The sequence below is a fragment of the Apodemus sylvaticus genome, chromosome 11, assembly GCF_947179515.1.
Source record: "Apodemus sylvaticus chromosome 11, mApoSyl1.1, whole genome shotgun sequence".
NCBI lineage: Eukaryota > Metazoa > Chordata > Mammalia > Rodentia > Muridae > Apodemus > Apodemus sylvaticus.
Window position 1 is genome coordinate 57419619 of NC_067482.1, and position 23974 is coordinate 57443592.

General features: G+C 44.5%; 1 protein-coding gene across 1 annotated transcript in view; it reads left to right on the top strand.

Annotated features, from left to right (window-relative positions):
• The window catches only part of Sel1l3 (SEL1L family member 3), a 107777-nt gene that overhangs the window by 13809 nt on the left and 69994 nt on the right, over window positions 1-23974 (top strand). Inside the window, exons 3-6 of the mRNA XM_052199416.1 lie at window positions 11301-11427; window positions 13554-13675; window positions 14808-14923; window positions 17824-17882. Of these exons, the coding sequence (XP_052055376.1) occupies window positions 11301-11427; window positions 13554-13675; window positions 14808-14923; window positions 17824-17882 (424 nt within the window). The remainder of the gene's footprint in view (window positions 1-11300; window positions 11428-13553; window positions 13676-14807; window positions 14924-17823; window positions 17883-23974) is intronic.

Genomic DNA, 23974 nt, shown 5'->3' on the forward strand with positions numbered 1-23974 from the left:
GGTCATTAGGCTTCGCAGCAAGCACCTTTACCCGCCGAGCTATCATGCTGGGCCCAGGAGCTAATTCTTAAGTTAGCATCAGTAAGACAAGGGAAATGGAGAGGTCTATTGTGTCTGTCATTTTAGACTTGGAAACAAAAAGGAGGGAAATAAAAAAAAAAGAAAGAAAAGAGGAAGATTAAGGGAGAATAGCGAGAAAGATGAAAGACAGAAAGGAATCAAGGAGCCGTGGAGGGAACCTTCGAGAGCTCCGCGGCTGCTCAGAAACAATAAAGCGACTGAAAGGGGGATTGGCTCCCAGCAAGGCCCACGGCTTCTGCTATTTAGAAGAAGGACACTTTATCCTGGAGGAGATGAGAGAGGCCCCAGAGCCATCTTTGTGCCAGAAAGGGAGGTTGTACCTCAGTTACTTCTGAGCGTGTAGCCAGAACTTATCTAGCCTCTGTTTCCTTAATCTGTAAAATAGGCTAACGGATCCTTCTCTCAGTGATGGGTACCGCACGAGCTACAGTTGTTTCTCCCGCCACCAGCCCTTAGCACCAAGCTGCCCCACTGATGGGTGAAGCTAAATTCTGCATTTTATCCTAAATGCTGTGTGGTAATAGCCTACCCAGGATCCACACAGAGGCTCCTGGGACATGCCACAGCCTCCCTACACATCAGAGCTGCAGACCTCTGAAGTGGGTCCAAAGTTTCCCCATGGGAGGAGAGGCGCTGGCTCTGGGGGTACTGAGCACCTACCAGTTCTTTTCTCCTGGCTTGGGGGGGGTCAGCATGGTCTGCTCCCAGACCCCCACCCGTCACTAGTACTATTTCCACTCCTAAGCACTTGCAACAGAATTATCTAGTGTTTTTGCTGTAAACACAATGTTCCTCATCTACCTAGGACTGGGGTTGGAATGGACTCAGCATTTGACATGGATTCTGATGTGCCCAAAAATTTTAATCTCTGGGCTAGGGGGTGGGACTGTGGATAGGACTTTGATCTTGTTTTGACTATGATCCAACTCCCAGACTGGCTTGACAAGTGCAGGAATGCCACAGCCCGTGACAAAGGACCTTCCCACAGTCAGTTCCTCAGACGTAGTCTTTTCAGATCAGGTGTGGGAGGTGACTTAAGGACCTGGTCCCGAGCCCTGTCTCTAGTGGCACGCTTTTTCTCACCTTTGGGATATGAGTTCTGGGGAAACCGTGGGTGTGGTAGTTTCTTAGTAAGTCCCAAAGTGGCTTCGAGTGTGTGTGTATGTGTGTGTGTGTGTGTGTGTGTGTGTGTGTGTATGTGTGTGTGGGGGGCATATAGGTCCTTGCTGCATACATTAAACAGTTGGCATCTTAAAAGCTCTTTATTTGACTCTAATTGCAGAGCCACTAGAAATGATAAAAATGGTAGAGAAATGTCCTTTGTGCCATGGTCTGGCTTTTCCCATTGGTACTGAATTCTGCAATCACAGCACAGTATTAAAACTAGGGAACCAACACCACTGAAATACTATTATATTATATTATATTATATTATATTATATATATTCAGATTATATCTATTATATATTATATATATTATATAATATATTATATATAGATTCAGGTTTCATAATATTTGAATTTGCTTGTGGTGTGTGTGTGTGTGTGTGTATCACCCTCAGAACCTCTCCCTTGTCACATGCTCAGGAGAGCATATGCACACACACACATACACACACACACACACACTCATGAATTGTGGGAAGAACTGGATAATTAGATGTCTGGAACATGGGAACTATGCATGCATAGGTGAGCCACCCTCCTCTGGGCAGAGCCGCCATGGTAGCCCCTATCTGAGCACCTTCCACAGGGATCCCTGATCTGTCGAGCAGAGGAGAGCAGCGCCGGGCACGTGCGCAGCCACAGTTTTGCTTTGCCTCTGACTTCATCAGGCTTCCTAATTTCATTTCATGTTCCGAGAATGTACGTCTTTCTCATTGAAAAATGACCAAATTGCAAGCAGGATGCCTTGAAATAAAATCATGTATAAACTGGCTCATTCTCAGGGTGTCCTGAAAACGGGAGCCGCCTTCTCCTCCTTCTGCTGTTCCCTGCCCTGAGTGCAAGACCCAGGAATGACACAGTGGGAGTCTTCTACCTGCCTTCTTGAGAACATTACTTTTGGCGTGAGAACCGATCTAATCAAATCATTGCACACAGGAAAACCTTTCTTAGGAGTTCAAAATCACCGAAAAACGGAGGCGGGAGCTTTTGACACTCTCAAACCAGCCCTGCACCTGCAACTATGATTTGTTTATCAAAATGAGACCATTTTCCCTCTCTCTTTAAAAGAGAAGTCACCCGAGCGAGCAAGCAAGAGTAGCAGGCTGTGGGACGTGCTGTGACTTTTGTTCTGGCTGGGGCCGTGGGTTGGCGGGGCTGACGGAGGCCTGGTTCTTACCAGAGCCCTTTTACTTCCTTGGCGACAGCCAGGTGAGAGAATCCGGAGACCCCAGCTGAGCTTGTCTGGGCCCCTCTGTAAAATGCTGCCCCATTGAGACAGGGCTTGGGAACTGCTTTCTCTGAGTCAAGCATCTCACATCCTATATGGTCCTGACTCTGGACCCCAATCTGGCTTCATCTTTTTTGTTGTTTATGAAAAGGCTCAAACTCTCCCTGTGCCCGGATTTTCCAAGAGAATGATTGAAGTCCTCTCTGCCACCATAGCTTATGTTCCAGGGTACGACTGAGTACCTCAAGAAAGGCCCAGGCTGGACCACTCATCTGACTTTTGGAGGTTAACTGGCACGTTTGCATCCATCCCTGCTGAGCAAGCCAACCCAGATCCCAAGCCAACAGCTTTCAGATACACTGAACCAAGACTCTGACACATGCGCTTCTGCATACCTGTCCCTGTTGTGCTCCGGCCTTGGAGCCTTAGGTGGTTGGGCAAGCAACGTCTGTGGCTCTACTGATTGTTGTCTGTTTTCTTGGGGGAGGGGTGGGGCCTTATCCCTTTAGTCCAGTGTGTGTCTGACTCATTCCTGAACTCACTGAAAACACGGGGTGGGGTGGGGTGGGGCTGGAGTTAACATTCAACCTGGGCCACCCTCAGAACCTCTCCTTTGTCACATGCTCAGGAGAGAGTCTGCCAGTTCTGTTGGCTACAGCTGAAGCTGTATACGCCATGTGTTCAGTGTGTCTTTGCCACGTGGACTTCTGGCATCCTTGTCTAAGTCACCACCCTCCTGGACTTTGACCACAGCCTCCTCGTAGGGCCCCCTTCCTCTCTCTCCTGGAAGTCTGTGCAGTCCAGGCTGGTCTCCCCATTCCCTTTGACGTTCCTCCTGCTACTGCTTGGGATCAAGCCATGCTGTGATGCAGATCTTGCTGCCTCCATCTCCTAGTCACATGAGTCTGCTTGTTCAAACTAAACAGACACATTAGGTCCCACTTTGGGACATTTGAGTGACTGCTGCCACCTAAAATGCTCATCTCCTGATCTCTGTTCAGTTTACATCTTTACCTCCTTCATCCCTGCACTCAAATGCCCGCTTCTGTGACTAAGAGAGTGACCTTGCCTGGTGTTATCTTTTGGGTCTCCTCCGTAGGCTACGACCACTGGACACTGATTAAATAGCTATGTTCTCTGGTTTCCTTTAGACCATTATAAATGCAAGTTCCTTGAGCTGCATTCCAGGGAGGAGTGGACTATAATGACACACTGGTGCCCTAACCCCTGTTGTCCCATGGGGTGGAAGTCAGGGAGGTGTGGAGCTGGCCCTAACTCTTCCCTTGGCCCTCTGCATACAGACCCACTGGCCATAGCTTCCAGATGGCCTGTCGCACTGGCTGAGGCAGCAGAGTCCCAGTCACTTCTCTCGCAAACACACATGGCTCAGCTCCGCCTTAGCAGGTTGAGTCTGACATTTCCACTTTCAGGTCTTCCTAATTTAGTTCCTTTGACCTAGAATGCTTATTGTCCTACACTGTCCCAACCAGTGCCACCAGCTCCATGAGCGTGTAGCCTTACCTCCCACCACCCTCCATGCATCCCTACTGAAATCCTCCCTAAACTTTGACTGTCAGTCCAAATTGCCACCGCCCCTTGTCCCACCCACACATATATGTGTGTCCCTGAGCATGGAGAAGTTGCCTCCTGGCCTCTGGTTTCCCAGGTCCTCTGTGTGTACCTCTCCTAAGATGTGTATTGTGTTCAGCTAAATGAAGCAGAGATGGACTGAGCCTCTACCGAACAGTTTCTTCCCCAAATCTGGGAACTCATGGGTGGAGACCTAGTCCCTCTCTTTAAGGTGGTTGTGTGGGAGACAAACACAGCTATGGTACAGTCACAGCCACTCTCTATTTCCAAGTCCTTGTCATGTGCCAGACACCGTGGGAAGAGCCTAGTTGCTCTACCCAGCACTCTGCCTTCCAAACTTGCTGATGGGGAAGTAGACTTGAGGAAGTACGGTGATCTGTCTCAGATCACACAACTACTAACTACAGGGCTGGTGTTTAAGGCTGGGTCATTTGCCTCCCAAACATCATATTTAACCATTGGGTTAGACAGGTGCCTAGGGTTATAAAGCTAGCTATTTATTATTTATTTATTCTGTGCCATTCACCTTAGACTGAGCTACTATGCGTTTATCAGGTGCCTCACTGGGGTTTGTTACAGAGGAGGTGACATTTGGACAGAGACCTGATGGCTAAGCAAAGCTTTCACAGTCAGAAGAATGGAGATCAAGACAGCAGAAAGGCAGAAAGGCCAGAGGGAGCTATAGCACTAGATGGGGGAGGGGTTGCTTGACACGGCCACATCTCTCCACGTGCAGGGTGGCAGACAGGCCGTGTGCTGCCTTCCTGCAGCAGGAAGTTAGGGTCCTAAGGCCCAGTCTGCACTGATGAGAAGGGTCATGCCAACTGACCGCTGGCACCCACCCTGGGATGAAGATGCAGTCCAGCGGCGTGCTTGATATGTGTCTGAAGTACTTGCTTGCACTTGAAGGCAGAACGTCAGGTGTGAGCGAAGTTATTCAGGACCACACTGTGAAGATTTTCAAATACCACACTAACAGTACTGACCGTCTGCCCTCGTGCCTTTCTTCATGACAGGTGTCTGATAAGAAACTCTTGGGGAATTATGGGTGATATTTAAAGTTACAGTTATGTATTTATTTGGTGTGTGTGTGGGGGGCGTGCACAGACCAAGCTGCATGAGTATGGAGGTCAGAGAAAAACCTGAAGGGAGATCGAATCCCTCCTTCACCGTGGAGGTTCCAGGGTTCAAACTCATAGCTGTAAGAACCTTTGCCTCCTGAGCCGTCTTGCAACCTGAGACTATAGTTTCTCATAACAACATTCTATTACAGTAAAATAACTGAAATTTTAAGTCAGAACTTGGATCTAGGCTTGACTTGTCTTTGTGGAAAAAAAAAAACCGACTCCCAAACAAACTGTCTGTGCATCAAGATTATTCAGGCCAATGACGAGATGATCCATTTCTAATTATAAGCTATATATTTGGACTTAAAAAAACCCCACAGACTCAGTCCCCCTATCCCCAGTTAATCACAGTAGTCTGAGGCTTCCAGTAATAACACTAATTAGTGGCTTGCATCTGCACTGCCCTTTACAATGAACAAAACACTTTTTCCAGGCACATTGTCTCATTTAATCCTTGTAACAATCTCAAGGGAAAGACAGTATTATTCTCATCCTCTTCTTAATGAAGGGGAAAACGGAGGCTCAGGGAGATTATTTAACTGGAGTCCAACCCTCCGTTCTTTCGTCTTCGCTATGCCGCCTCTCGGAGATATGCTAATACAGCCCTAACCCAGGTTCTAAATTAGAAGGAAGACTTTTTTTTTAAAGTTGAATTTTTATCGATGTGAATCATGTTTCCTTCACCCACCGGACTTTGTCTCTTTGAAGCGATTGGGCTGAGCTGAACCGCCTCAGAGGCCCGAGATGGAGAGGCCAGTGGGATGCAGCCGGCTTCTTCTCTCTGTCTGCACAGAAATATTCAGAGCCTTTGTTCTTGTCTTCCTTAGCTGCAAAGGTAATACATGTACCTGGTAAAAAATTCAAACCGTGTAAAAAGGTTTAGTGGGAAGGAGACGTTCCGCCCACCCCAGTCTTCTGGTCCTTTTCCCAGAAGCAAACTTGGTACAAGCATTTCTTGTTTCTCCTTCCAGAAAAATCCTCTGCACATAGAAGCCTTAAGTTTAGCTCCTTGTCTCCACAAGCAAATGATCGCCTAGGAGCGACTCTGCCTCACACTAATTAGAAATACAGCGAGAGATTTCTCCATCAGGCCATGAAGCTTGCCTCATTCTTTTTGACAGATCTTTAGCAGTCCATTGCCTGACGGTCCATCACTTATTTAACCTGTCTTCTTGGATGGGAGGCAGGTCAAGTGTGTGTGTGTGTGTGTGTGTGTGTGTGTGTGTGTAGGATTTTATGTATGTTTGTGCTCATGCATGTGGGGGTGTACATACCAGCGTGTGCACATGTGGAGGCCAGAGGTTAGAGGTAAGTTTCCATTACTCTCAGGAGCTTGTCGGTTTGACTAGATACGCTGGCCTAGCAATCTCCTGGCTTCCTTCCGTCTTCATCTGCCAGCACAGGGATTATGGTAAACGATGCTAGGTCTACCTTTTGTTGCATAAGTACTGGGGATCTGAACTCGTGCTTATATAGGGAGCAGCTTACACACCGAGCATCCCTAGCCTCTATGAAGGAAGGGCTTTTCTTTCTTTTGCTTCTAACAATATTTCTTTTCTGAACATCCTTGAGGGAATCTTTGTGTATGTGTGAGTATGTTTGGAAGGATGAGTTCCAAGGACCAGAGCCTATACTCTCAGACTCCTGAGAATGGATATTCATTCCACAGACTTCCAAAGGAACCCACTTCATCACCCAGATACTCTTTGAAGGTATTTATGACTTAAATCATCCCTGTTAGAACATACTGATTTTATTTTCAGGCTTGGCTTTAAAGCCAACAGTGCACCCAATATCCACTGCCTTTTAGGGACCTCTGATTGGAAAGCATTTCTTCTCAGTATTGAAAAATTGTACTTTCTTTCCCCCAGGTTCTGCTAGCCACAGATTCCTTCTCCATGTGCATGCTGGGGCTCTTTCTTAGTGGTGTCTTTCTGATGTGTCTGAAGCTCAGCCTGAGAAGGATCTTGCTGCATGAAGACAGGACCTTTTCCAGGGTTAGGATCTCAGTCCTTTGGCTGAACTTGGCAATGGACTACAAGATTTCTCTAGCCCCAACCCACCCAACGATAAGACTAAAATATGCTAGGGACTGGGAAGGATGTCAATAAGGCACGATGACCCAGGCTTAATCCCCAGAACCCATGTAAAATGCTGAGTAGTGTGGCACCACGCCTGTAACATAGCACCAGGGAAATGTATGTGTGTGTGTGTATGTGTGTGTGTGTGTGTGTGTAGGACCCTTGATCTTACTGGCTAGTCAGTCTAGTTGGTGAGCTCCAGGTCCAGTGAGAGATGCTGTCTCAAAAGAAAGGAAGGATAAGAGAGAGAGAGAGAGAGAGAGAGAGAGAGAGAGAGAGAGAGAGAGAGAGAGGGAAGAAAGAGGAAGGGGAAGAGGGAAAGGGAGAGAGGGAGGAGGGGTAGAGCCAGGCATGGTGGTGCACACCTTTAATTCTAGGCAGAGGCTAGCCTGATCTACAGAGTGAGTTCCAGGACATTAGGGTTACACAGAGAAACCTTGTCTACAAAACAAAAAGATAAAGAGGCGTGAAGGAAGACTGCTGATATTCACACACACACACACACACACACACACACACACACAAATATAAGAACCAGGAAAAGGCATGTGTCCCAGTCTACTGGTCTACCTCAAGGTGGGATGCTGTCCTTTGTGCTGAAGCAGGGTGGTGCTAGATGACCCCCCCTGCTCATCCCAGCTATGCTGAGCCAGGCTCTAAATTGAGAGTGTGGCAGAGAAGGTGGTAGGGCCTTGGGAACTCTGGGCAGCATTAATGAGATAAACAAATGGTTTGGTTTATCAAAATGGTTTAGTGTTTCAGCAGGCAGAAGGCATGGCGGCTGTACGCCAGCCACTGTTCTCTCAGAGTGCTTATGAGATGTAGTTTGGTTAATAAAGACCCCTCTGGTGTGTTGTGGGGAGCTCCCGTTTGAGTCAGAGCTGGGCCTCTCATTAGAAACACAGTTTTCATCAGGACGCTGGCTTTTTTCTTTCTCTCCAAATGAAGGGGTTTGCACCATTGAAGAGCCAGGGCCTCTTGCTACTCTAAAATTTGAAGAAACAAAACAAAAATGATTCAGAAGAATTTTAAACATGCATTGCCATTATATCAGTGTGTGTGTATGTGTGTGTGTGTGTGTCATGTGCCTGTGCATGCATGTGTGTGTGTTTGTAAATGTTGCTTCCTCATTCTTCAACGTCATCTCATACAAGAAGAATCCAAGAAATAAAATTTAAGGAAGGATTTGAAAGCATTATTTGCCTTAGGTAGCATGGTGCACATTCTAGAATTATAAAACAGTTTTGGGGAAAAAAGAGAGACGGGCTTGAATTCTAACTTGGATATAGTTATATGTGTTCATTTATTCACAAATATATATGGAACTCCTATCAAGCAGTGGGCCCTGTGCCAGGCTCTGTGAATGGAAAGGAAGGAAGGAAGAAAGGAAGGAAGGAAGGAAGGAAGGAAGGAAGGAAGGAAGGAAGGAAGGTCCCTATTTTCATGGTCCATGAAGAGACAGTTAGATACTTGGGATTTAACTGACCTGTAAATGTTTTGAGGATAGATGATACTGTCACTTTCTAGTCTAGTCTTGTGATAGACATCACTCATCAATGACAAACAATCCTTGACTTATGATGGATTGATTTAGGATTTTCACCTTCTCTGTGTGTGCATGTATGGTGTATGTATACATGTGTGTGCAAGTGTAGTCACATGTGTGTGTACAGGGAGGCTAAAGAAGGGCACAGGGTATCCTCATTTATTGACTTCTGCTTTCTGCACTATTCCTTTGAGATTGGGTCTCTCCGTGAACCCAGAGTTTGAATTTTGGGGTTTAGCTAGTAGCCAAAAGCTCCAATGATAATCAATGCTGGAATTTATAGGCATGCACAAGTCCATGACTGGCTTGTTACATGGTTACCTCAATGTGACTCCAGGTTCTGCTGGTGGACTAGCACGGATTCTTAACCACTGAATCCCCCCTTCCAACTTTGGGATTTTTTAAACTTTGGCATTGCAAAATCATACCTACACAACCATTGTGTTTCCCACCTTTAGCACAGTATTAGCAAATCATATGAGCCAACACTTCATTGTAAAATAAGTTTTGTGTAAGATTATTTTGTTCAACTTTAGGCTAATGTGCACATTTAAGCACATTTAAGGTAACTAGGCTAAGCAATAATGATGGGTAGATTAGGGTATTAAGTTCCTTTTTTTAATTTAATTTTTGTCATTGAAATTGTTTAAGATATAATCCCATCACACAAGGATGTGTGTCAAGGAACATTTGTCTGATATTCTCAACAGCCACTGTCAGCTAATGGACTAGCCGATGTGCTCTCCTGTCTTAGATGGATCCTAAGCTGTCATTCCTGCTAATTAGTTTTAATTGTAAAGGATGCACAAGATGATAGAGAGGGCAAAACACAACAGAACTAATAAAGCTAGAGTTGATAAGAACACATCCGTGCCTTTGGTTTTGTTGGGCATCAAAACCATGTACATTTGCAAAGTTATTTTAGACATTTTGGTTGCGAGTTCTATCTCCATAGTCCTTGGCTGTGGGGCACTTTGATCCTAGGGTGAGCAAACCTCTTTCTCAAAGCTTTGTTTTGCTTCTTAGATGCTTCAGGCTTTCTGGCACTAATGTGACTGTCTGGCCTTTTCTGCATCTCTCAACACATAGAAACCAAGCCAAGGTTGAGCTCAAATCAATCATTTTTGATCAACTATCCAGATTCTAAGAACCACTTTTCAGTTTTTCCATTGACAACTTTCACCTCCACAATGATAACAGACCAGCAAGTCCTCTGTTCCCAAACGGAGCTGAAATGCATTTCATGATTTAGATGCTTTGAAGCAACTGGCTTGCTTAATCCTATTAAATATATATACAAGGGCTGGAGATTCTAAAATCTGCTTTTGAGATTTTCAGATCATATTAAACTCAAGGTACTTCTATGCTTCCGACAGTTTCTTGTTTCTCTTTGGGAAATGAGCTGAGCTGATTAGTGTCCCAGGCTGAGAACACATCCTCTGTGTTTGATGACTCTTACAGAAACCAACTCTTCTCTCCAACAGACCCAGGAAGAGTAGGCTGTTTCTATCATTGAATTATGGATGTTTAAATCCAGAAGAATTTTAGGAAAGAGAAAGGCATGGCTATTCCTAGGCCAAGTGAATATGGAGAATAGAAATGTATACTTAGCTTTCATTAAAGCAGCAGTGGTTAGATGAAGAACTGGAGAGACTGATTTTCCCTGTACGATCTGTCAAGGACATGCCGATGCTCTAGAGTCCCATGTTTATGAAAAAAATGTGGAAATGAAAGTGCTGATGCCCCACTTGATCATTTGTCATAAAGATTACTGTTTTGACCTTTGAAATATGCTTATCACATTGTCTGACATACACCAAATGTTAGTTACCACGTTGGCAAACCCTGCCTCTGTTTCCTAGTCTGTACATTGGCCATAATAGCGAGGATTCACCAAAGTAATACATGTGCGATATTTATAATAGTGGCTGTGCTATCAGGAGTTGTGTCAATGTGATAACATCCTTGTAACACAAATTGAAAATGTTTTCCCTAGCATTAAGGGCTGGGTGCAATGTGGTTAAGAACATACCAGCTGGAGACGTTAACTAATGGCAGAGTGTACTTGCCTACCTTGTGCAAGGACCTGGGCCCATCTTGAAAATGGATGGGTGGATGGGTGGATGGGTAGATGTGTGGATGGATGGATGGATGGATGGGTGGATTCCAGAATTTAAACCTAAAAATCTTATCGCTTCTGAACTTTGTAAATGTAACCTTGGACTTCCCCTCCACAGACTGGGACTGAAAGCAAAACCTTTTTTTTTCCTAAGATTGCAATGCGAACAAATGAGGACAGTCTTGCTGATGTGCCTCGTGTGGTGGTTCCTGGCTCAGATTCTGTGTTCTGCGGATGCTCGCTCATAATGTTAGGCTGTTGCTTTAACCATTTGGCGGGAACTGAGGGTGCTGAGAAGGGTGTGAGTTGGGAAAGGTGCCCCTCTGGAGAGGACTGAAGGTGACTTCTGTGATGTTTGCAGATGCAGTTGCCCTCCTCAGCTTCCCCTACGCTTCCAGTGGAGAAAACACAGGCATCGTGAAGAAGCTACCAAAGTTCCAGAACCGAGAACTAGAGGCCACCCGAAGCCAGCGCGTGGACTATCCCATGTAAGGGTGGGCAGGTCGGGGGCTGGTAGGATGGACCTGTGCGTGTCTGACCATCTGGCAGGCTAGTGGAGGAATCCCTTCCAGGGTTCTTTGCACAAATGCTTAAAGGGAATCTGAGGGCTGGAGACATAGCTCAGTGAGTGGTTAAGAGCACTGACTACTCTTCCGAAGGTACTGAGTTCAAATTCCAGCAACCACATGGTGGCTCACAACCATCTGTAATGAAATCTGATGCCCTCTTCTGGGGTGTCAGAAGACAGCTACAATGTACTTATATATAATAAATAAATAATAAAGACAAAAAAAGAGAGAATCTGAGAACTAGGAAACGTTAACATTCGGTGGAAATTATTTCTGCACATGGAAGTCTTTCTACTTTCTTTCATCTTTGTGGGCTGGTCCCAGAGAGCAGGCAGCAAGGTATTGAAGCTTAGTTCAGCTGACGCTTCAGGTGCAGCCATCCACAGCCAGCATAGATTGTAGTCATGGCCTTGCCTGTTCGGTCCTGGAAGATTGGATGAGCTGCTAGAAGACACTGGGCCTCTGATCTCCTCCATTGATTTCAGCAGAATCCACATCTATTTCTCCTTCTGCTGAGCTGAAGTTGCTGGAAATGGTTCCTAGCTCACCTCAGATCAGATGGATTTAGCTGAGTGATTTAATTCTTCCTGTGCTGCTGGCGGTAGAAAGATCTTGAGTCACTCGCCGAGCGTATGTTCTCGCTAAGCTTCCTTGTAATAACTTATCTTCATGAGCTTGCTCAGCTGGGTGGGTCAGGAGGGAAGTCTGTGACACCATCTGTTTGCATAATGTGACACTGACTTCAAGGCCAGCTTACAAAGCCCAGAATATTCTGAAAGAGTTCTTTGGCTGTATCCTCCAAAGAATCGAGGGCCACTGCCACCTTAGCCCAGGCTTCAAATTAGCTACTGGGGTAAATGGAAAAAGCAGGATGTGTTTGTTTAACATCGAGTCATGTGTCATACACCAAACGCTCTGATTCCCTGCTCCTTGTCTCTGAACTATTGGTCTCTAGCTCAGCCTGCAGCCTACTAGTGTTCAAGTGTTTCCTGAGTGACTGATGTATCTTGTATCTTGGTTAAAACTGTCCTAGCTGAGTTGGCTATTTTATCCTCATTATCTAAGTCACAGATGTACAGTTTTTCCCTTTTGGATGTGCGTGTGTGTGCATTTTGTTTGTGTGCAAATAGATACATGGGTGCACGCATTTGGAGGCCAGAGGTCAACCTTCGGCTGTCCATGTTGAGTTGTCCAACTTGGTTTTGAGGCAAGGTTTCTCACTTACCTGGAACTTGCCAACTAGGCTAGGCTGGCCAGTGAGTGCCTCCCACCCCGCCCCCAGCCAGGGTTCTCCTGTCACTGCCTTCCAAGAGCTGGGATTATAAGCAAGTACCATTACTCTTGAGTTGCTGGGTTATGAGGTCTTCATGTTTATAAGGCGAGCGCTCTACCCACTGAGCCATCATCTGCTCTGCCATAGCGTCTTCTTCTTCTTTCCTTCCCCCAACTGAAATAGCTCCATGCAGGAATGGAATAATTAAATGAACGGTGTCACATAGGTTGGCTAGAATTGGGCTACTGAAGCACCCAAACATGAGAGATAGGATGGCACATTTGTGTCCATGCATCATTTGCAGAGCATTACAGTTGGGGCTTTTATCCTTGAAAGAAACAAAATTGCTCAAAAAGCCCTAATTATGTTTTTCCCCCTCTTCTAATCACAGATATTAGAATAGCTCCTTATCACATCACCTCTTATTAAAATCCATATTTTTATTCACTGTCTCACTTTATCAGCCTCAATCAGGAATTCAGATTGCTGGCACGTGAACATCTCAGAGAGTCCCCCCCCCCAACATTTCCGTGCAAGGTAGAATGTCAGCGAGTTTTATACAAAGGAGCTTAACTCCTATCTTCGCAGTTTCTATAACTACCTCTTTTGTCTCAAAATCTCAGGCTTTGCAAGCTGATCTCCCATGATGAACACTAAGGCAAATCCACCCCTTCGTTAGAAGGAAAGCAATTTACTTGGTCATTGTTAACGGTAATTACCTGTTCTTGGATGATATCAATCTGCAGAATTTTCTTCTGCCTCCCTCCTTCAGGGTCACCATTTCTCTGTGGCTTTATTTACTCCATTATTGCGAGACCAGTCTCTGTGGAATTCTGTACTTTGTTGATTCTAATGAGATGTACGGCACGCCTTCTGTGTTTCTTACGGAGGACGGTGAGTATAAACAGAGCCTGGGAATCATCTTGTAGTTTCTGTACACTCTCCTGGAAGAAGCATCTGTGCGGGATAAGGAAGACATTGTCAGCGACATGGCTCTGGGAGGCTAAAATGTGTTTTATTTCACAAGTGGCAGTGGGGATTGTATGGGTATTGTAATTATGCCACTTAGATGAGTAAACCAATAAAACAGGAGTGGGGAAAGAGAAGCTTGTTCCTTCCATTAACACACACACATACACACACTCATGCACACACTCACACATACATACAGTCATACACACATATTCACACACACTTATGCACGCACTCACACACACTCAAACACATACTCATACACACTCACATACACTCATACACATATACACACTCACATACACACACTCATACATTCATACACATACACACAAGTGGATTATTTTGGGTAGACTCAGTCAAGTAATCTTATTAAAAATGTTTCTGGAATTATGACAACTGTACAAAGTTGGAAAAAATAAATTGGAGAGATACAGATGAATTTTGGTTTCAGGTTGCTAGACAAAGGTGTCTTTGTTTTCTTTTCATTTGGAAATAGAAATTGAAGCTAGAAACTGGGTGTTGTTTATGCAGTCAAGACCATAGGGAATCAACCGTGAGCTTCAAATTAAGTCTTTTTTTTTCTCCCCTCAAGGGCTCAGAATAAATACCATATTTACAAAGAAATGTATGTACAAATGCATTTTTGAGTGTTGCTCATTTTGCTTTGTTTTGCTTTTCCCTGTTTTCTTTCCTTCCTTCTTTCTTTCTTTCTTTCTTTCTTTCTTTCTTTCTTTCTTTCTTTCTTTCTTTCTTTCTTTCTTTCTTTCTTTCTTTCTTTCTCTCCCTCCCTCTCCTCCCCCTCCTTCTCTTTCAAAGTCTGCATAGGAAGAGGAGAACTCACTGTGTAAGGCAGACTGGCCCTGAACTGGAACTCTCTATCCTCCTGCCTCAGCCTCTGTTGCTGGGATTACAAGTGTTCGCCACACCGCACCTGGCTTGTCTTGGCTTCTGTTTAAAGGAAAAGGGGGATGCGGTTAGTCTCCTAACTTCTTAGGAGGGTTATTGAGAAAGTATACTCCAGATTCCATGAACCTCTCTTTTTCCATTGCAGGTAGTTTGCATATTCAAATGCATCTCGTCAAAGGAGAAGACCTGGCTGTCAAAACAAAATTCACCCTCCCTTTGAAGGAGTGGTGCAGACTGGATATCTCTTTCAAAGGAGGCCAGGTATCTGCATTAACTTTGCCTGGAGTCCTGGGGACATCTCTTTTGAGCTAAAAAACATTGTTGCGAAGGCAACAAAACCTGGGAGGGAATTTGGCAACCGATGCACCCTTTACAATTACACACTTGCTAAATCGAACTTTATAGATGGAAGTTTAAATCATAAGACTCTCATCCCATTTAATTAACTTTTAAAGTGCTTCTTTCCACACTGTGGTGAATGAGTAAACAATATAGCCAGCTCTGTGGCCACAGTTGTCTGAATTACTCAGTCCTTCCCCCTAGGGAGATGGGCTTCGTGCACTTAATGGTCAAAATCACATCGGCCATGTTCACATGGCCTTTATTAGATCTGCAACTTTTTCTTAAAGGGAATTTATTGGCTAGTTCAGCTTAGAAATGATTTGACTGCTTTTGGCAGTGGAAACAATTGCTTATTCTTGGCACTAAACACACCCGTAATAACCAACGCATGTAAGTGATGATTGTGTTGGGAGGGAGGGTCTTTATCTATTCTGTACATAAAACATTGCTCATAACTCTCTCAAACCCCCCATAACAGAGGGTTTTATGGATTGTGGGAAATCTGTTGTTGTAATTGAAGACGATTCCATTTCTCCATCGATGCGGTGCCAGCATGCTAGCTTTTTCTGGTTACTTTACTTTCTCATCAGCTTTTCTTATTGATTTGTGATTTTCCTGGAACAAAACTGGAGGAGGCGTCTTGTTTGTCTCATGCATTAGATAACGCACGGTCCTCCCTTGTGCTTAATGTTCCCACCATTCTGTGTTCTGAAGAGAACAACAACAACAAAAAATTAAGCAGGTCAGCTCTCCACCACCTTGTGTAAGTTGCTAGCTGGGAATTTTTGTATGTTACTTTTTCCTCAGAAAATCTTCATAGCTGAGGTCCATGGCAACCATGCCCATGTATGTGAGGCACATGCTGTGTCACCAAGACAGGCATCAAGTCCTCAGAGCAGAGTCATAGATCTGATTCTGCACCTGCTGTCTGTAAGGCACCAGGCTCCAGTTACTTATAGACTATTTATGGAAGTAACATTAAGCACGTGAAGAGAAGTCATAAGGCAAGCTTAATTGCCAAATGATTCATATTGATTTCTAGAAGGAAGACAGCGTTCCGTGCTGGGATGCTGCATTCAGGGAGGCATTCATGTACAAGGCTTTTATGTTTGGGCAGAATTTAAATGGAGAAGAAAGGATCAGGGGTTTCTGCGATGATTGGGAAGTTCACAGATAAGCCAAGTTGACTGGTGTCGGTCGGTTGCTATAGACTATCCAGAGACAAAAAGTTAATTCCTCACAGTTTTGAAAGCTCTTGCTGGCATCTAGTGGGAACCTGCTTGCTGCATAACAGCATGGTATAGGCATCACTAGATGATAGACAGAGAGAATATTCTGGATGAGATCTCTTTCTCTTCTTAATTTTTATTGTATCTATACACATATACTTAGTTTAGCATGTATATATGATACCTATATGTAAGTGCAGGAATTCTCATGCCACAGTAATTATATGGAGGTCAGAAGACAACTTATGGGAGTCAAAGTCTTTCCTTCCACCACGTGGAATGAGACTCAGTCTTCAGTCTCCGTGGATCTACCTTTACCTGTTAGGTCATCTTTTGGGTCTTCTTTTCTTAGGTAGCTGCTAATCCCATCAAAGAGAGCCATCTTCATGGCTTCATATAATATGAATTCCTGAGTTTTCACCTCCACATTCCATAAACATACACATTTAGGAATTAAATTGATATTATATGAACTTGAGGAGCATAGAAAACAAATAGAAAAAGAGTACTTTGGGGCTAGAATGTGCAGAAACTTCAATTTGGAGTTTAGCTTGTAAGGCAGTAGAGAAGAATAGTGTTGAACAACCAAAGGACACAGCCCCTTCGGAAGAGAGGAGCACTGTGTGGTGTAATGTGTGGTGCGATGAAGCCACAGAGAAGAAGGGCAACAAGGTGGGAAAAACCAAGGCTGTGTGTGTGTGTGTGTGTGTGTGTGTGTGTGCTCTTTTGCCAGTAGGTTTCAGATACTTCCAGACTCCTTCATGTACATAGGTTTAAACCTCTGGTGGCATTACCACACTCACTGCTCTGATCAAGTGGATCAGTTACTTAAAGTGGTTGCTAAGAGAGACAACTGGTTGGGTTCTTTTCTTTCCTTACACACCCTGTGACTGGTGGGGTTGGTTTTGTTTGCCTTCAGTAGGCATAGGGTGATCTCTAAGTCTTTGAGACTCTAGAAAGGTCAGGACATGTTTGCTAAACACGTCCTGTGGAAGTGCCTGAGAAAAAGTGTCTCCATTAGTCCCAGGGACCCACACAGCAGTCTTAGATCTAAGAAGAACCTACTTGAGAGAACACATAACATTATGAACAAACAATGTCCTCACAGAAATGAGGGGGATGGCTTACGGGAAGGGGGCCGGGATCAACCAGCATCGAAGAATGTAGAGCATCGGTCTTCTCTCCTCTCCACACCCTGCCCCCACCCCACCATGGCTCTGGTATAATCAGTGAAACTTCTAAAGCCTTCTTGTCCTGTCAGGTGTACTTCCTTGTCTTCTTCACAAGAAGTTTGGAAGCACAGACAGATACATCCAGTCAACCTCTGCCTTGAAGTCTGGAAGCATAAAACCCACTAGCAGAAATTGCATTGTAGATATTTTTAGACGCAGCATCCAGTCATCTAGGGAGAGCTAAATTTATTAAGTCCTAAAATATACACAGGGCTAGTAAACTCTTAATTTTATTTTTGTGGAAATTAATCAGGAGAAGGACAAGTGCATTTCATGAGTAATTATACCAAGGGTCGTATATATTTATAGCGTGGGGTGTGCAGCCTTACCTGACCCATATATTTCTCTCCCAATGTAGATAGTGGTCACTGCCAGCACTGGATGGGACTTGAAAAGCTACCATAATCAGACCATTAGGTAAGTGTTATTTTCATCTACAAGTAGTCTGTTGTAGGGCTAAGGAGTCCTCATGCTGTAGCTTTCAACCCTAAGATTATTCTGTATACCTCATTCAGCTTTTCCAAACCAGACTTTGTTGTTGTTATTTTGTTCTTGGTTTTACATATTTCCCACCTACCCCCTCATGTGTGTGAGCACCACACATGCATGTGTACAGATTCTATGGTGTATATGTAGAGGTCAGCCACGATATACACGTGGAGGTCAGAGGTCAACTTTCAGGAGTTGGTTCTCCCCTTCCACCATATAGGTTCTAGGGATCAAAGTCTAATTGTGAGGTTTGGTGGCCAGTGCCGGAACCCACAGAAGAATCCCTGGGTCTAAGCTAGGCTTTGAATGTTTATCTTTTAACAGGCACCCATTCTTCCTGCGAATATATATGTATATAGTACTAAGCAAGGGAAAGTAGTCAATCCTTTTTCTGAATCTCACCATAAATTCTTCCTTTGTGGCACTTCATAATTTATTTTCTTTGAGAATTATCTTCTACGAAGGATTCTAAAGAAAATAAATCTAAGTATTAATGTTGCTCATTGAGAACTGCTGGAAACTTTGGTGTCGTGCAGAGCATAAAAGGAGACAGTCTTCATATTTATGTTCATAATCTAGACTTGAAATGTGTGCAGCTATTGATACTGGCACAGCTTTTCATCCCTCGGTAGCGGTCTCCATGGCATTTGCAGAAGCTGAGAACTGGGACCCTTGCCTTGTGCTTTGTTGATTTCTAACTTGCTCCTAGATCCTTGTTGATTTCTAACTTGCTCCTAGATCCTTGTTGATTTCTAACTTGCTCCTAGATCCTTGTTGATTTCTAACTTGCTCCTAGATCCTTGTTGATTTCTAACTTGCTCCTAGATCCACACATAATAATGGGGCTTATATCGTCAAACACACAGTCTTCATTAAGTATTTGGGAAACCTGATCAGAGCTGGATACCCAGATTCCCTCATAAACTGGCTGCTGAGGGAACCAAAACAGAGAGAGAGCACAGTGGGAAAAGAAGCCACATGCTTCTTCAACCATTCTGCTGGATGTAAATCTCACAGATTTCTAGTAGGCTCTAATTCTTGTTCAAGAATTAGAGCAATTCTTGTTTTTTGATTGTTTTTGTTTTTGCTTTTGTTTTTGGTGTGTGTGTGTGTGTGTGTGTGTGTGTGTGTGTATGTGTGTGTTAAAGGATTAGGGTTTTCTAGAAAGGCTAATGGTGTATCTTTGCTTAGCTGCCACAAGGTCAAGAGTGAGTCTATAGCTTTATGGAAGTGGAGAGAAAGAGGCTAGGGGTGAAGCAGAAGTCTTAAAGTGTGCCAAAATCAGAAGCATCCAACACAGGCAGGTTTACTTTATGGAAGTTGCTACTGTGACTAAATCAAGGGACAGAGAGGCCCGACAGGATCTGAGGCTCCTTTGGAAATCTGCTCTATGCAGTAAGCCCTAGATAGTAAGGGTCATCTCAAGATGTAAGTTAAAAGTAATACTCCCCTCCTCTCCAGCCCCACCCACTCCACCCCCAGGCTATTTTTAACAAGTGTATGGATTACAAAGGTGCCTTTTCATTTCTCACTTGATGGCTTCCTTTCTACAAAACCCCAAATTTCAGAGGCTAACACAAATGAATGTAGACAGCTCATAGGTGTGAGGGATTGAGGGGTGGTATTCCAAGACCCTGACATCACAGGAGTGACAGCAGCTCAATGCTGGCGTGGCCAGAGCCCAGTACCAAAAACAAGAAGGGTGGTGGCAATAGAACTTCATTTTCTCCATTCTCCAGCGCCTGTGGCATTAGCAAGGCCACTCTCCAGGTGCTTTGAGGGGAGGCCAGGACATTCCTCTAGGTCCTGGTGTGATGTCCCCGTGTGGCTGCCTCTATGCAATGTGTCTTGGATAAAGCTAGTCCTATGTATTGGGAGCTCTTACTGGTGATGGTTATCACTGGGGAGGGAGACAACTCAAGAGTGCTAAGAAAAAGACATTTTGATTCAATATTTTAAATATCTGAATGCTAAAATAAAATTTATGAACAAGATCTCAGGCTTCTATAAAGACAGGACCGAGATGAGCATGGACCAGGACTGATTGCAAGGTTTGTACCAGTTTGTATTTCAGGGAGATGATCCAACAAGTCATATCTAGTCATACTGGCCCCAGCCTGAATAGTCTTCATTGCCAATCTGGAATCTAAACCAGAGCCCTACTTTTACAGTGATGCTAGCCAGGGAAGTGAACAGCATTGCATTGCAATCTTCCTGGTTGGGTTGTGAATATTGTGAGGACACCCTGCTAGCTCTCTTGTCTGCTCTTGAAATGTAAATGTAGTATTGGTTTTATCCTATGAAGGTGGGGCAGTGTCTTAGGAACAGTGTTCAATAACTTGTGCAGGCAAAGTTAAGTGCCTCTGAGTGACTTTTAGTGACAGGAATACCTTCAGGCTACATCCATCCGTCTGTGCATCAATCTGTCTGTCCATCTCATATTTGTTGAGCATATTTCACATTCCCGACACAGGGTTTGATTCTAGGGGTGTAAGAAGATTAAAAAGAGGGAATGCAATCTCTACTTCCAGGAAACAGGAAAAAAATACGATAAAGGAGAGCTGTTCAGAAGAACAAATTCACAAATAAATTTTAAGTTACAGGCTATCAGAAATGCTGGAAAGAAATGGATAAAGTGGCTTGAGAGACTCAGATCTTAGATTAGGTCCTGAGGAATTGACCCCAGGCAAAAACAATGACCAGAGGTGAAGGGTCCTCAAGTTTCTTCTAGAAAAAATCCTGCAAGTCTGACTATCTCCTAATTCTGAGCAGGCCTATCTAACGACGTCGGTCAATCTTCCGGGCTCCAGTGCTCTTGGTAATAAAGCATGAGCCTTTATGTTCCGATAAGAGGAAAGACAGTTTGCCAGAGTGTCTGAGGTTTTCCAAAGAGACTCGTCTGAACTCTGGAAGAGTCTAGCTCAGCTTCCTCGTCAGAGAAATTGATGACCATCAGACCGGGCACAGCACAAGGCTTCCCTTACAATGCTGTACAAATGCTGAGAATTTCAGCAAAGAAAAATGTGGAAACATACTGTAGAGATGCAGGTGGAGACTGAGATAGATGTATCTATGAGGGGTGATAATGAAAACAGGTCAAAAGTTACTGGGCAGCGACATAGAGACCAAGTAATTTGTTATTAGGTGGGGAAAGAAAAAGAACCAGGAGAAACAAGGACCCTTTCCTTAAGCATCGTATGCTAACTAAAAAAATATATATATAGTAGTTCCCCATTATCCAGGAGTTCACTTTCCATGGTTTTTCTTATGCACAGTCAGCAGAGGCCCAAAACTATTAAATGGAAAATTGCAGAAGTAAACATGGTATACATCTTAAAGTGCATGCCGTTCTTAGTAGCAGGATGAAGTCTTTTGTACTGTGCATTGTCCTTTGTTGTGCATCCATGCAGTGGGTGTTACCTGCCCGTTACGTAGCTGGGTTTTCAGTTATCCTGTCGAGACACCAGCATTCATATTAGCCTCTCTCCACTTAAACATTTCCCAAAGCACAAGAGTAGCAGTGCTGGAAATTGAGACTCCCGGAGGAGCTGTTAGATGCTTCTCCAAAGTATCATCTCACTCACAGAGAGGATGAGCACAGCACTGAAAGATACTCGGAGGGAAGACCACATTTGCATACACTCATCATAGTATGAGGACCAAATTGCTCTTCTTTGTCCCTTACGGTGTGGAGTTTATTAATTAAAGGTTATCATAGGTGTGGAGATACAGGGGCAGGAAGCCGGGAGAGGTAGAGTTTGGAGCAATACAAGGTTGTAGTCATCCACAGAAGGCTTGGGGCTGCGCCCCCTGAATGATTAAGGACTGTGATCAGGGGCTACAGCAATGTTTGCATCAGGCTTTCAAGACAGGGTCTTCCACTTTGCTCTGAAAATTGGAGTTTGCTATCGTCTATTTTGCAGAAAACGCACACAATTTGTTTTCACCCTTCCCAAACAGAAGGAAAGAAAGAAGACGCTTGTAAAACGGTTTGAGCCCCCAAGCTCTTCTAGACTTCTTCGGTCTTTCATAATTATTTACTGTAATTCCACCACTAAAATAACTTTCTTTTATTGAATCTATTCAAACTAGTAATGAATTTGCATACGAGTGTGGGTTTGTGTGTGTGTGTGTGTGTGTTACTAGAGATATATAGGTCTTGCATGCCATGCCATACTCTACTACTGAGCCTTTGTTGTCTTATTTTGAGGCAGAGTCTCATGATGTTGTGATGTTGTCTAGGACAGCCTTGAACTTTCGGTCCTTCTGACTCATCTTCCTGAGCAGCGGGACTTACAGACCCAGCAGAACTTGCTCTATAATGGAAGGAACTGTCTTCCCCCACCCCCAGTTCTATTTTAATAGATTTCATATTGAGGTCCACGCCAGGATTACAATGAACATAGAGTTGGCAGTGTTTCATGTGAGAAATGAACACATCTTAGTAAGCGTGTGCCTCAGATGGTGGGAGCTGAAGTCCAGCAATGAGATGAGATTCACACCTGTGGCCAACAGCCATGGCACCTACCATGTGCCCGACACTGTCCTAAGTACTTTTTGTATTAACTGTTGAGAATCCACAAATCTTAAACCTAAATGCCCAAAGTCTGGCAATGTCTGATTGCCACATGAGATTTTAGAGCATTTTAGATGTTCAAGACATTTCTGATTTCAGAGAATTAGGGAGCTCTAAGTTTCCTGATTCTGGATGTTCAACCAGTGGTGTCTGTGCACACACTGGATTATCCCAAGCCCTCTGAAATCTGCAACATTTTGAGGCTTTTTGGTCATTCAACCTGTAGTCCAGTCAACCTTCACAACACTACAAATAGACAGTGTTATTTTTAAGTTTAAAAGGGGGGAGGGGAGGGCTCCAGAGAGCCTCTATTAGGGAGCACCCCCAGCCTATTGTGAGCACCGATAGAGTTGCAGAGAGCTGGGGACCTCAAGCAGACTGATCCAGAATGAAGCTTCACAGCCACTCAGCACCAAGCATGCTCATGAGAGTCAGAATGCTCCAGTCTTTCCAAGGTCCTGAAAAACAGGGTCCATTCTGCAAGCAGAGTTATTATAGAGTTTGTCAAGAAAGACTTTATGGTCTCTCTTGATAAAAAAGGAAGGAGAGAGGGAGGGGGAATGAGGGAAAATGAGACAGAGGGACAGAGAGGAGAGAGAGAGAGAGAGAGAGAGAGAGAGAGAGAGCTTCATCTACCCTAGTCCATTGAGGCTGAGACTCTGAAAAGATAAATACACAGAGTATTCTCTTCCATTGGCGTTGCATGTGCCTAAGTGAATTCATTTCTTGTGACAGTGGTGTACACACACACACACACACACACACACACACACACACACGAGCCCAATTCCCACCCTCTCCAGCCTCCTCCCTGACCAGGTGGGTAGACCTGCTAGGGAACAGGGTCTTGCTCAGAGGCGCTCCGTTCTTCTCTGTCCTGGAATCACCCTGGGCTGCCTGGCTCCTCTGAGCCACCTGTCAGGAGCTTGCTGTCCCCTGGCTTCTGGCTTCCTTCGCTCCCCGGCCTCTGGCAGCCTGCCTGTCATGTTGTTCTCTCTTCTTGGCTTTCCATCTGCCCTCTCTGCCCGTGGCTCTCTCCTCTTTGCCTGGCTTCTCACCTGACTGACTTGTCTTACCTACCCCGCGGTTCACATATGCTCTGGTCACATGGTCACCTAGTCCTAGTTTGGTTTCTAAATAGGTAATGAGTACACGTGGTTCATCAAGACAACACTAAGGAAGAGAAAAGGGTAAAAACAAAGATAGTCGAGCCTTGCCTCCAGCTCTCCAGATTTACTCCAGCCTCTACCTCCTGCCCTATGGGGAAATAGTTTCATTAGCTTATTGAATATATTTCAGAGTTTGTGCAAATACGAAAACATCTGCTTACTGTCTCTACACAGATAGAAACTATTCTCTCTCTATTCTCTCTCTCCCTCTCCCCTCCCTCCCCTTCCCTCTCTCCCTCTCCTGTCCCCCCCCCCCTCTCTCTCTCACACACACA